The sequence below is a fragment of the Panthera tigris genome, chromosome F3 (assembly GCF_018350195.1).
Source record: "Panthera tigris isolate Pti1 chromosome F3, P.tigris_Pti1_mat1.1, whole genome shotgun sequence".
NCBI lineage: Eukaryota > Metazoa > Chordata > Mammalia > Carnivora > Felidae > Panthera > Panthera tigris.
Genome location: NC_056678.1, coordinates 34,707,136 through 34,721,645, shown reverse-complemented (window position 1 = coordinate 34,721,645; position 14,510 = coordinate 34,707,136). Strand labels below are relative to the sequence as shown.

General features: G+C 51.3%; 1 protein-coding gene across 1 annotated transcript in view; it reads right to left on the bottom strand.

The window, feature by feature from the left end:
- Positions 1-14,510, bottom strand: part of PLXNA2 (plexin A2) — a 207,387-nt gene that overhangs the window by 170,441 nt on the left and 22,436 nt on the right. Inside the window, exons 2-3 of the mRNA XM_042975512.1 lie at positions 11,270-12,536; positions 4,882-5,064 (exon numbers count right to left, since the gene is read on the bottom strand). Of these exons, the coding sequence (XP_042831446.1) occupies positions 4,882-5,064; positions 11,270-12,502 (1,416 nt within the window). The 5' untranslated portion in view covers positions 12,503-12,536. The remainder of the gene's footprint in view (positions 1-4,881; positions 5,065-11,269; positions 12,537-14,510) is intronic.

Sequence of the window (14,510 nt, the reverse complement as noted above, 5' to 3'; positions counted from 1 at the left end):
GGGGACAGAGAACAGACAGCCAACGAGGCCCGCTGCTGTGTAAGGCCCCGGGGCTGAGGGGCTAAGGGAGACGCGCGGGGATAGAAAGCTGGGACTGAGGCAGGGAGACAAGGAACCAGGACTCTGCTCTGAACCTGGAGAGAGTCCTCCCTCCCACGTCCTGGTAGCTTCGGTCTCCTCAGCCTACCTCCTGCCCTCCTATGCCCCAGGACTTAGGCTCGAACCGCCTCCTGGGCTCCTCCCTTCCAGCTGGGAAGTCCTAACCAATGAGTTTGCACTTCCTGTGGCCGCTATGCCTTTTCCATCTGCTTCGACATTAGCTCCCTGCCTCCCTTCTCAGTCTAGACTCTCAGCCTGCCCTTAGCCTAGGGCGGGGTGTCATCACAGTCCGCTGTGCCCCCTCCCCGCCCGCCGCCCCGCAGAATATCCTGCTTTCCCCTCCCCTACATCTCGCCCCAGGCCTGCCCTGCCCTGTCTGTGCCCAGCACCTCTTCCTGGATGCTGAGGGCTTTCTGCTACATTCTGGGAGCAAGCTGAACCCAACCTGTGACTTCAAAGCCCACACCCAGGGTGCCTTGGCTTCCCTCTCTTTTTGCTTCCTCTCTGCCACAGCCTGCCCTTCTACTGAGGGAGTCCGTGGAATAGTCGTGGCATAAAGGTCACGTGGTGGGTGCAGGAGCCCCTCTACAGCATGCCTGGTCGGTGACTGTCCAGTCTCTGCTTAAATATTTCCACAGCCTGGGGGGCCTGGTTGGTTGGTTGGTTGGTTAAGCAACCGACTTCGGCTCGGGTCACGATCTCACGGTGCGTGCGTGTGAACCCCGCGTCGGGCTCTGTGCTGGCAGCTCGGAGCCTGGAGCCTGCTTCGGATTCTGTGTCTCCCTCTCTCTCTGCCCCTCCCCGGCTTGTGCTCTGCCTCTCTCTCTCTTGAAAATAAATAAAACATTTAAAAAAATATTATCTCCACTGACTAGGAGCTCATTCCCTCTTGAGTCAATTCTCTCCATGCTGGGACAGTTTTGGCTACCAGAAACTTCCTCTTTATAATAAGTACAAATGTGCTTTATTATAACTCCTGCCCGTTGGTTCTATTCTGCCCTCTGGAGCCACACCAAGTCAGTCTAATTGACTTTCCACAGCTTAATGGCTAAGCACGCAAACTGGGAAACCAGATGAAGGTTCAAATCCCGGCTCTGCCATTTACTAGCTCTGGGGCCTCAGATGAATGCCTTTACCTTGCTTGGACTCTATTTCTTCATCTGTAAAATGGAGGTGATAACAGCACCTACCTCATAGAGTCATGTCAACATTAAGTGAGTTAATAGATATAAAACTCTCAGAATAACACCTGACACATAAGTGCTCAGTAAATTATATTATCTGAAGAAAGCTGGTTTGCTTCCTCCTTCACTCTTCTTTCCTTGAGTTATTATCCTCTTAAGAATATTCTTCACATAGCCTAAGTCCAGCATGTCTCATGACCTGGAAAGTCTTCTCCCGTTAGCGCGGTGAAGACTAATTAACATCAAGAAAGCTGCATCACACGGTTGGCTCCCTTGACCTTGGAGTCAGCAAAACCCCCAAGATCCTTTTCACTTGGTCTTCTCAGGGCCAGACGCTCACAGCGCTCCGCCTTGACTTTCCCCTCACCAATCTCCCAAACCCCTCTGTGCCCTCTAGACCTTGCATGCACCGGTTTGCACCTTCTCGGGGCGGCACCTCAGGTCTAGCACGCCCTTCTCTCTCACCCATTGGTCAATTCATTCGTTTTCTGTCCCGTTCGGTCTTTAAGCAAATTCTGCTATTCCTCCTCTTCAGTAAAGGCTTCAAGGTTGGTCACACTTCCGTGGCTGGTTTCTCTGCCATTGTTCCATCCCTGGGGTGAGTCACGGCCTGTCTTATCACCTGTGATGCACTGACCCTTAGCCTAGGCCGGTATTGCACACCTTGGTTTTGAGGTCTCCTCCTTATTCTGCCTGTTCTGTCCACGTGTTTGTGACTCAGGAGGCAGGGGCCTAGTCTGGGATGCTCTGCGTCTAGCGGAGGACGGTACATGAGCAAGCATGTGACAGCACATAAGAGCACCTCATGGTCATGCTACTTCTGGTGAGTCTCCACTTCCTCCACACGTCCCCACACAGGGACATCCTGTTCCTATGGCTGCACTGGATGAGGGCAGTCCGGTGGTCTGACAGATGCCTGGTCAGGCAGGGAAGAAGTGAGCGGTTCTGACGCACCCTGCTTCCCTCCCCTCTCCATGCTCTTAGCTCGTTTCTTTTTTCCTTTATTTTCCTTCCTGTGTTGAAAGAGCTATGGGGTTTGGGCCACAGTAGAGTTTCCTGGGGACATTCCACAAATTCCTCATGGGCTGTTGCTCTGGAGGGAGTGAGGGCAAGTGGGTGGGTAAATGGGAGGCCAGTGGGAGCCAGGGTGTAAGTATCAGGTGCCTCAAAGGAGCGTGGGTGGAAAGGAAGGGCGGGCTGCACAGGAGAAGGAGGGGTGTTATGAGCTCAAAGAAACAGCCAAAGAAAGGCCAAGTGAAGGCTGAGAGGAGCAGCCAACTTGCAGGTTGGGACAAGCCGTGGGCAGCCACGCCCCTAGCCTTGCCCTTGAACCCGCTGACTTGCCTCCGTGGCGACTCGTCTGCCGAGATTCCAACAAGGCCAAGAGAACTTGGCTAACTTGGGTGTGTGGCTTGGAAAGCTGCCCCAAGCAGCCCCCTGTGTGTACAAGACGTACAGAGATAGGGGAACGTTGGCACAAGGATCGCTTTGCGTCTGGCTGGATCGTTCTTGCTTCATTCGGCCCTCGTCCGCCCGTTCGGCAAATGTCCATTCCTTAAGTCTGACCCAGGACCGTCGAGAATGGGAGCACTGGTCCCTGGCTGACCTCCTCAACAAGCCTGGGCCTGAAGGTTGTTCTCATCCTCCCTCCCTGTGCTCTGTGGCTGCTTCTTTAAGTAAAAGGGGGTGTCAAATGGACTGTCGGGGCAAGAAGCAACTTGTCCTGGTCTCTATGCTTGGGCAACTCACTGGTTTTCTCTGGGCCTCAGTGTTTCTGCCGAGCTATGTGCGTACTGGGCCGGACGATATCCCAGATGTCTTAGAATGGTTCTATTTTTCAAAAGCACTTTCAGGGCCTCTCCCCTGTGTAAACACTTGGTGCAAGAACCGGGCAGAAGGAGGTAAATAAATACGAATAGAGCACGACCCCTGGCTTGCACAGAGCTTTCAAGAGAATAAAGGAGACCAACAGTCACACAAACGATCCAGAACAGGGAGGGAAGGCACCGGAAGAACAGGGGAGGAAACGGAACACCAGCCTGCGTGTGGGTGCCGCTGGCCCCCAGGAAACCTTTGTGCGATTTAGAAAAAGGCGGTCTCTGTGGGCAGATGACTTTGTAAGAGCAGCTCCTCTGGATGGATCTTTAGACCTGAGGGTGCATGGCTTGACAGAGAGACTTCAGGCTGCATTTCAACTCCCTGTAGGCTCCTCGGCCCCACGCTCCCAAGCAAGGTACTCTCCACCTGGCTGAATAGGTAGATGACCCTGCAGGGAAGTCGCCAGCCTTAGAGGTTCATCCTCAACGCTGCCCAGTGGAATATGCCACTTTTAAATCTCGGTAGAGTCTTCTCAGGCAACTCCCCGCTCCCCCCATTCTGGGACGTCAAGTGGGGGAACCACACCCATACTCTCTTCCCTGTGCCTAGAGGGCAAGCCAAGGTCCACAGTCCCAGGCAGAGTAGGGACACAGGACAGAAACAAGTGACAGCCTCTCCACAGAGCGAGAAAAGGGTTAAAGGGCCTTGGTATCAGGCGAACCAGAAGAGGTCTGGAAAGTTCAGCACCTCCACACAAACCTAGACCTGTTTTTCTCACCTCCTCTGAGCTCAGCACAAGCAGAAGGCGGAAATTCTTCCTCAGGTTCCCTCCCTGCCACCCTCCTTCCACATTCCCCAAAGACATCTCTCTCCCTAGGCTCTAAATGGATTAGGGGGAAAGGGCCGCAGGGGTGACGTCAACATCAAAGCATGAGATGCGGTGAGGTCTTGCACCCACAGGTGGCGGGACTGGGGAAAGGTGGCAGAAGGGTAAGCTTGGGAAAAGGGGATTAGCTGGGACCGGAAAGAATGTGGCTGCTGTAATCCCACATAATGAACCAGACGGTGCTTCGTCTCTGCACCCTAAGCGCTAGACAAGCAGGCACAAGCTGCTGGTTTCAGCCTTCCGTGCTGCCGGCCCCAGCCAGCCAGTGCCCTCCAGCTGGCAGAGGGGCCCAGGGCAGGCATGAGATAAGATGTCGACTTCCTCCTGGCAGCTCAAGCCTGGCGCGGGGAGTGGAAGGGCGGGGAAGAGTCTGTGATCGTGGGAAGAGGAAAGGCAGGAGAGCGGTAAGTCACCCAGCCACCCCAGGCCATCATCAAAGCAGCACGATCCTTTGCCTGGGTCCTTGGATGTGGGACCCATGACCTGCTTCAACCAGGACGCAGCAAAGACTTCTGACCAGTACAATCAACTCTATAAACCGTGGGAAGGGATGTGTGAGGTGGGCGATTCAAAATACAGATGGTCAAAGCATCGGTTCTACTTGATTTGGAGATAAAGGATGATTCTATTTCCCTCCCTTCGGGTGATGTACCTTCCTAATCCCGTGAAGTCTGGGCAGTACCGAAATATGCTCACGTTCCCTAGACACTCACTCACTAATGACTGGAAGCAGCAGCTAGAAGATACACCACAAAATTAACCCCTACCTACCCACCCCCATGCTAACCCCCCTGCCCAAGAAAGGGAAGAGTTGCCTGTGTTAAATGTCCACCAACAGCAACCTTCCAGAAGAGGCTGGAAGGCATTGGCGTGTCTGGGTTCACAGACTCTTACCTTTTTCAGCTTGCCACTCTTTGTCCCCACAAAAACCACGCTGTAGCCATTGTAAACGTAGGAGGCCACTGAGGTCATGCGGTCCCGGCTGGTAGTATACAGGGTCAGTCCCTCCACTGGAGTCGAGCCTCCGAGAGGCTGGTTGATGTCCAGTCCACAGAAGTTGTCATCAATGGGGACGGGCTGGAGGGAAGGGAGGGAATTGGGGTAAGTGACAGCAGAAGTATGGCAGAGTCCCTATAAGAGCCCGCACCCAACCACCAGCCCTAGGGCACAAGGCCTCAGAGAGGTACAGACACGAGGTTCAGGAACCTAACATACGCCTCAAACAAAAGCATCTCACCAACTGACTCGCAAATCCCACATTGGCTCCTGCGAAACCAGAGAGAAGGATCCAGAGCCTTTATCACACTATATTGTAGCCACCCATCTACCCTTCTGCTGAGAGATCCAGGGGCAACTGGGAAAGCTGATTTCAGGCACTCATTTTCTGATCACTTTAATGTCCCTGCGGACCATACCATTGTATAGGGATCCTGCTCTTTAGACAGAGGAGATTCAGTCTGGAGGCAGCATCGTAGGATTTCTACCAACTGGAGAGGGGTTCTTGTTTGTGTCTTGGGCTGCAAGGTCTCCCTTTAGGCATAAGGAATTTTAAGCCATTCAATTATTCACCCCATGCTATACTGGGGATAGAACGAAAAGGGTCATCAAACATGGGACAGGCCCTTATACTTTGGCAAAGTTACTTAAGTCACATAGACCTCAGTTTCCTCATTTGTGATACTACTTGACCATTTTTCTGAGGAGCAGACGAAATAACCTGTGCAGCAGAGATTTTGTTAAATTATACAGTTTCTACTGTTGTACATGATAGGTTTTCAATAATGTTCATGTAGATATAAATAAAAGATAATTCTACAGGCGATATTCTTCCCATTACCAGGTTTTTGAAGGGTCTGGTGGTGTGCCTGTATAGAGTGTCTTTCAGGAGTGTCTGCACCGGTCAGTTGGGTAAGCATCCAACGCTTGATTTTGGCTCAGGTCATGATCTCTCAGTTCATGAGTTCGAGCCCCACATTAGGCTCTGTAGTGCAGAGCCTGCTTGGGATTCTTTCTTTCCTTTCTCTCTGCCCCTCCCCTGTTTGTGTGCACACACATACTCTCTCTCTCTCTCTCTCTCTCTCAAAATAAATAAACATTAGGGGTGTCTGGGTGGCTCAGTCGGTTGAGCGTCCAACTTCGGCTCAGGTCATGATCTCACGGTCCGTGGGTTCGAGCCCCACGTCAGGCTCTGTGCTGACAGTTCGGAGCCTGGAGCCTGCTTTGGATTATGTGTCTCCCTCTTTCTCTGCCCCTTCCCCAATCGTGCTCTGTCTCTCTCTGTCTCTCAAAAAACTAAAATAAAACGTTTAAAAAATTAAAAATAAATAAATAAATAAATATTTGTTTTTAAAAAAAGAGTGTATTTCGGTGGACACTAGAGCATCTATGAAAGACGATCACCCTGAACAAATGAAAGAATAGCTTAACCCAAAGGGGGAAGACCTGAATTCTAGCCTCTGCCCTGCTGCTAAGTGGCTGTGTAAACTTGGAACAGTCATATCCTCTTCGGGGGTTGGGAACACGGGATATTAAGCGGATTATTTCTAAGATCGCATTCAGTTAACAAAAAAGACCATGCTCCTGGAAGAGGGGGGCTGCCAAAGGGTTTGTCCTGCCTGCACAGCGCCTAGCCTGGGGCTGGGCCAGGAGGGGCCTCCGAGGCACCCCGGTTGACGCACAACCAAGAATCCCACGGGCAGAGGCTGCAGACTTCGGGCCAGAAAGAGCCCAGAGTCTTGCAGCAGCTGTTCCTTCTGGGTCTGAACAGGTATTCCGGAGCGGGGAAGGAAATGACTACTGTGGGAAACATAGAAAGCATGAGGGAGAAACCTGCAAACTGTCTCCGGCTTCCTCCTCTCACCCTTCCCAGGGAACAGCAGGCTGGTGCATCACTCACTGACAGTCTATTTCCTTGGAATAATTGGTTTATGAGCTGGGGCATGTGATGGCTAAAATAGGGACTTCCCTTCCATTCCCTTCTCGGATCCAACGGGAATAGAGACTCGCGCCTTGTGTTTCCTTGGTGTTCTGTAGAGGGCTGATACTGGTAGGAGGAGCTGCCCTTATGTGTGTGTGTGTGTGTGTGTGTGTGTGTGTGTGTGTGTGTATGCATTCTTTAGGAAAGGGACTGATATTCTGGTTAAGGATGACCTTGAACAACTCTAAATAATGGGGAGACCCACACAGCAGAAGGGATAAGTTCCTCGAGAAGGGAGCAAAGCAGTGGCCTGCTGGACAGCTCACAAGGGATGACTGTGTGCGTGTCTAACTACAGTGGCATCACGCTGGTGGCTTAAAATCAGCTGTGGTGGGAGTATTTGCACCAGGAAAATTGGCTAATGCTTCTAATTAAGTGTCCCCCACCCACCCGGACTGCCTGCAGAGAACCAGCCATTTAATATTTATGAGCACATCACTAGACCGAATGATGGAAATGTCTAGTTCCCTAGAAAGTCAGGTTGCAGGAATCAGTTGCCACTTTTTAGGTTTTCCACTTTCCTTTCTCATCCCTACACCATAGGCAGCAGGTACCCTGGTAAGACACAAGAAATCTACATTGTGGTCCTGTTTCTACCACTAATTAGCCATGTGACTTTGGTATGTCATGGGCCCTCTCTGAGCCTCAGTTTTCTCATCTATAAAGTGAAAGTATTAGACCAGGTGATGGTCAAGCTTTCTTTAGTCCTGAAAGTTCTTGATTCAAGGCTTTAGCTTCCTTTCCACAAAAGGGCTGGTAAGGCTGCAGAGTCTGGGCACAGGCATAGCCCAAGCCAGTGTCTGAGTAATGACGACAGAAGCAAAAAACCTTGCCAGTGATTGTGGATTTCTCTTTATCGTTCCTGATTCTAGAATCTCCAGAACTGTAAGGGAAATGGTTTTTTGAGTTTTTGTTTTTGTTTTTTGGGTTTTTTTTTTTTTCCTGAGCCCCTGGAGTTGGCTGGTATTTCTTTCTCTCTTCTCTAAATTGTCAGGTGTTTCCAGACATCGGAAGCCCCTTTATCTTTGCCCAAACGGTGACAGCTTGAACTATGGCTTTCCTTAGCGGCAGCATGGCTAAACAGAACGAGCTTGGACTCAGAAGTCATATGGGCTGAACTGAACTCAAACCCCTGCTTGGTCATTTATAGTTGTGTCGATTTAAGCAATTGACTTCATCTTTGTGAGCCTTTGTTTTTCCATCTGCCAAAGGGGGATGATCCTCTTTGCTTCATAGGGTTATAGTGAGGATCAAATGAGATCAAATGAGATGACACTTAAATTGCCCAGCTCAGTCTTCAGTACATCGCTTCCACTCAAAGAGTGACAGCCCTCTTCCTTCTCCCTTTTGTAGGGGCAAAGCTCAAGTCCTTCATCTGAGAGCTCCATGCTAGTCCAGAGACTATGTTAAAATTAAGCCCTGGGACCACAGCTTCTGTCACCAATCCTTAACCCTCTCCAAGGCCACCAAAGATTTCTGGATGCCCAGGTCTGGGACTCCTTAGATGATAAGGATTTTAAGTGGCTCTTCTTTCAGCTTCCCTGCCCACCATGCTGTAAAGTTTGCACCAGATGAGTGTGATTTTCAGGGGTGGGGCAGGGGGGCTGATGAGGGGCTGTTCTTTGAGGCCCTGGTCCCGCCTACTGTCACCTCTCTCCCAGTGCCTTTGCTGCTCTTTGGTCACTAGCCCGGGCTTGTCTCTCTGCAAGCCACTGGAGCCAGAGAAGGGTGGTGGCTTCCTCTTCCCTCTGGCTCAGAAGCAGGCAGGAATCAGCGGTTTCCTCCTGACAAGGCCCCCTCTGGGCAATGGGAACCAGGCAGGACTCTGCAAAGGGGGTTAACCCTTGCATTCCCTTTCCGCTTTTTTCTCACTGGCTGGGGACCCTAGGTTACAGAATTTCAGGGCCGTAAAGAACTCTGGAGATTATCCAATTCAACGTCCCCATTTAATAAAAGTGAAATAACAGCAAATAACTGTTTCTTTGTTATTATGGCTAATATTAATAATTATAACTTCCATTTACTGAATGCTTATTAAGTGTCAAGGATTGCACTAAGGATTTTATGAACATTTTCTATTTGATCTCCATAATAATCATACATGAGGGTATTATTAGCTCTATATTAAAGATGAAAAAAATACAGCTCAGACCAGGTACATAGCTTGCCCAAAGTGATACAGTTTTGAGTGGCAGAACTGATTTTTAAGTACAAATCCGTTGGACTTCAAAGTCTATTGTCCTAACCACTATCCTATCATACCAAGCAAATGATGCTGTGAACAGAAGCATAGACTAGGCATGACCTGTCTTCTTGCTTTAAGAAGTGACTTTTGGTCCTAACAGTAGGCTCCCTCGATTTAGGATACTCAGAAGGCCATATGGGCCCCTTGGTCTCAGATTTTTTTCCCCAGGCTGCAGATCCAGAGTTTGCAGCACTTTGCACAGAAATCTATCTTAGCACTTGTCACACATCACAATAGTTAACTAATAATGGTAAACCTAACCTGGCCCTAATCTTTGTGATGTATTATCTCATCGGATCAGCCCATGAGGCAGGCGGTATGAGCCCCATTTCGCGGATGATAATGTAGAGATGTTACATTACTTCTGAAGCGAGGAAGTGGCACAGATAGAATCTGAACTGTGATCTTTGTCTCTGAAGTCCAAGCTCGTAGCCACTATCTCCCTCTCTTTATCGCTCCCTTTCTCTCTCTCTCTCCCACTAGATCATGAGATATTGTAAGAGTAGTTATCACATTGTTTTACGTTTGCATCCCCAGTGCCCAGGACAGTGCTAGGTACTCGGAACATCTTTAATACCCTCTTATTAAATGGTTGGATGAATGGATGGATGGATGGATGGATGGGTGATGGATGGGTAGAGAGGATGAATGGAAGGATGGAGAGAGGGATGAATGGATGGATGGATAGATGGGTGGATGGGTGGGTGCTGAATGGATGGAGGGAGGAATGGGTAGGCAGATGGATGATGGATGGATGGATGGATCACGGTGGTGACCGCTTAGATGGCATCTTGACCCTCTGTCAGGACAGTGTTTGCCACTGATGTTTTTACATATGTTGTCCTCAGGTCTGGATCCTGAGCCTCCCTTACTCTCTTCTTTTCCCTTTGTCCAGACTCCTGATTCTTCTTCCCCAGTCTTCAATCTACCAGTCAAGCTTGACTCCTTTCCTGCTCCTCTAACTTACATATCCATTTGCCTCCTCGGCTCCCTCACTTGTCTTCCCAGTGGCTCACAGAGCCCTGCATGTGGACGATCTGGTCCCCGTCACCACTGGCTGGCCTCATCCCCTACCACTCTTTCTCCCGAATGCTCTCTACTGCTCCTCACACACTCCCAGCATGCCTTGAATTCTTTGTTCTTGCTGCTCCTTCTCTGGAATGTTTTCCCTAGATATCAACATGACTCACTTCCTTACCTTCCTCAGTCTTTGCTCAAATGCCACTTTTCCAATGAATCAACCTTCTTGGGTATTGCCTCTCCTTCTTCCCTACTTTATTTTTCTCGACAGTAATTACTGACCTCTGACAGACAACACACCTTATGTATTTATTTATCTCACTGCGCTCATGAAAGATCCACGAAGGCAGGGAACTTTGCTGTCTGGTTCACCACTGAAGCCTGCAGTGCCTACAACGGTGTGCCAGGTATGATGCAGGCACTATACATATACACACATACACACATACACACATACACACGTACATATGTGTATGTATATATATATATATATATATATACACACACACACACACACACACACACATATATATATACACACACACATATATGTATATATACATATACACACATACATATATAGATACACACACACATATACACACACATATATATACACACACATATATATGTACATATACATATACACACATACATATATATATGTACACACACATATATGTACACATACATATACACACACACATATATAGATATACACACGCATATATATACACACACATATATATGGACATATACATATACACACATACATATATATATATATATATACACACACACACATATACACACACATATATACATATCAATCTAATGACTCAATGGATCAACAAACATGCCCCAAGTGTCTGGTATAGGTCAGACTCCGTGTTACTGGTCACAACCAGATAACAGGAACTTGAAAACCTCTCTCATTTCAGACTCCTGCTGGGTACAACAGGGTGTGCAACGGCGCGCCGGCAGGAAAGAGGCTGCCGGGACCACGGATGGGGACGAGAGTGAGGCGAGCGCCTCCTTACCGCCTTGGTGCACTGGACATCCTTCCCCAGCAGCCAGTTGAGCTCCAGGTTGCCCTCGCCCTGGTAGCAGGACTGCAAGCGCTCCTTGATCTGCCGGTTGATGGCCCGGATGGGGAAGGCACAGAGGGCAGAGTCGTCGGGCGGGTGGTGATACTGCTTCTGGCCTTTGGAGAAGATGGCAAAGAGCACGTCATCCTGGCCGCTGATGTTGAAGGCCTGGGCCAGGGAGTCCCCGGGCTTGGCGAGGTAAGCGGCCTGCAGGAGGCGGTACTCCACCCCGGCCCGCGTGCAGCCGAAGGGCAGGGACACGTAGGAGTGGAACTTGGGGTCGTCCTTGCAGAGGCGCACGATGCGGGACGTGTAGAACAGGTCCCCCGCCGAGTTGATGGCCACGCCCTCGGGGGTCTCCGGCTGCACCGTGAGGAAGTAGACGAAGCCCCCGCTGGCGAAGCCGTAGATGTAGAAGATGTCAAAGTGGGAGACCAGGGCCAGGGTGTCGGAGGGGATCTTGATGAGGGAGGAGACGAAGTCGCTGTGCAGCTCGTAGTCGAGCATGGCGGAGGACTCGGGGTCTCGGGGCAGCTTCCTGCTGGACAGGGTCGGGAAGTAATCCTGCTTGCCGTCCACGGCCGTGCCGATGAACAGCTTGCCGTCCTCGCCGTCGGAGCGCACGATCACGCCGTACATCGTGCCGGTCTTGTTGACGCTGGACAGGTAGTGCTCCTTCTTGTGCGAGGGCTCCACCAGGATGAAGAGGTCGTCCAGCCGCAGCAGCTTGCACACGCCCTGGTAGAGGCTCCCGCAGGCCAGCAGGCGGTTCTCCGAGTAGTCGATGATCAGCAGCTTGTTGACGTTGTTGGTGAGGGTCAGCACCTCGCTGCAGGGCTGCACGATGAGGGGTGGGTAACAGGACTTGTTGTCCTCTTCCGGCCCCGTCTTGTGAGCCACCTGGATGGTCAGGTTGCCCGTCAGCTTGTACACCCGGTTGATGGCCCCCACGTACACCGCGCCCGTGCCTCGGTGGACGGTCAGGTGGTTGAAGGTCCAGTCCCGGTTCTCCGAGTGGAAGGTGCTGAACTGAGGCATGCCGGCCGCCCCGGGGGCCAGCAGCACCCAGACCACAGAGAGCAGGACCACAGACCAGCCGTCAACCTCTGCAGCCCGTGGCCAGGGCCTCCTCTGTTCCATTCTGAGTGGGGCGGGGACGAGGACACAGATCCTCTGGGTTCTCATCTACTCCACCTTCCCGGCCGGCCCTCACATGATTCTGGAAAACACAAGGCAGGGTGGTCAGACCGAAAATAAATCCTGGGAAGAGGGAATAGGATGGCTTGACCCAGGGTCCCAATCCCGACTAGCTCTGAGTCTCTTCCTTCTGTATTTTGGTTTTTCTATTTTTAATATACTTTCCCCCCTCTTTGGGATGTTCAGGGAATCCTGTTATCTATTTTGGTCTCCAGCTTTTACGCTGTAAAATACATTTTTTTTTTTTTTTTTTTTTTTTACTTTACAAAGCATCTCTATTTCTGTCTTCTTAAGACATCGTTTTTTATCTCAGAGAGGTTAAAAGACTGCTTAAGTTCACCCAGCCGGTCGATCCCGGCATGGGCACTAAGGCCAGTCTTCCCTACCCAGATGTCACGGCTGTCCTCTCCCTGTCGAGTGGAAATCTCGCCTGTTTTTTAAAAGCTTGTTTAGAAGGCCCTCTTCCAGGCTCTCCAGGTCAACTACTCCCAGAGTCTGATACCGCAAATAAAATTCCTTCTTATTTCAGACTTCCAGCCCCTCACACGCTGCATTTCATTACCTTCTCGTGCTCTGTGCTCTACAGGGAAATAGAAGAGATGCTCATCCTGAAAAACTGCTTGCCACTGCCCCTCAGCCTCGTCCTCTCCAGAAAGAAGCCCTGATGGTTAGCTGTTAGAACTTGTTAGAAAAATGAACCACACAGACACTGTCAGGACTGGGGTTTCCACATGGACCATTCGGGAGCCTGAGGAGCCCCAGGGAGCAGGGTGGATCCCTTCCACCCTGCTTTGGGATGGTGGGGGGGGGGATGGGGGGGGGGTCGCTCTGCCTCTCCGGTGAGCAGGTGGCCGGGTCGGGTGGAACTTACTTCAACTTCTGCTTCTCTGCAGGAGCAGCACGGGAGGAGCCAGGCCTCCTTGCGGAGGGGGACTGGCTACCTGAGTCCCGCGTTACCTGCCTGGGCAAGAGCTCTGGGTTTGGAAAATGTGGGCGCAAAGGGAGGCGAGTTGAGGATCAGCCTCATTCAGCCACTGCTGGGGCCCCGTGACTGTTTAAGGATTCGCGAAGTCAACGCCAGGCCTCAGCCTGTCCTGTCTGAAGCCCAGTCGCCCTCCTGTCCTGACTCCTTTGCTCCTTTTTCTCTGATCCCCAAGCTCTAAAGCTTTTTCTGTATTCTACGGAAGCTGCCCAGAAGGGCACGGTGGGGCTCCTGTGGAGAGCTTCTAGACTCCCGGGCAGAGGATGAGAGAGTAGAGCCTGTCCCATCTCTAAGCACCGTCTCTGACTTCTAGGGACAGGGACAGTGGCTGAAGCAGCAGGTGGCAGCAGCAGGAGGAGGCAGCGAGCTGTCTGGCAGACAAATCTGTTCTCCAGCTGGACAGACTGTCCAGCAACCTTCTCAGGCAAGTCCAGACGGAACTCTGGGCTCAGGGGGCGGCAGGAATGGAAACACCCGTACCAAGGATGGAGACTTTGCTCCACGGCAGCTTAGGAGCGTCACGTCCCCTTCGGCCCCCTTACTCTGGCCGGAACGGGTTAGAATCAGAACAGGCGCCACCTTGGAAATCCGCACAGCGTTCGCTCTGTATCTTTAGAAAGGCCCCTCCTCAAGGCCCGACAGCCACCATGGTGCCAGAGGGAGGCCCCACCTGACGGCCCTCTTCCAACCAGGCTCCACTGGGGTGCTCTGGGGTGACTCATGAGGCCCCAGGCTTCCTTGGAAAGAGGAAGGCAACAGCGGCATGAGGCCCAGGCTGACCTCAGCGACTCTGACACAGCCCTTCCGGCCCCACGCGCGCACCGGCAAAGCCTCCTGACAGACAGAGCTTTCGGTTTGAAAACCAGAGGTTATTTTTAGCTGCGTCCTGGGGCCGGTAGCAGGACGTGAATTCCTCAAGAGGAGCTGTGGAAAGGAAATAACAGAATGCTCACGTTCTCCAGCCGGCCCCCGGAAACTACGCGAGACCATTCCGAGCATGTCCCCGTCTCTGGG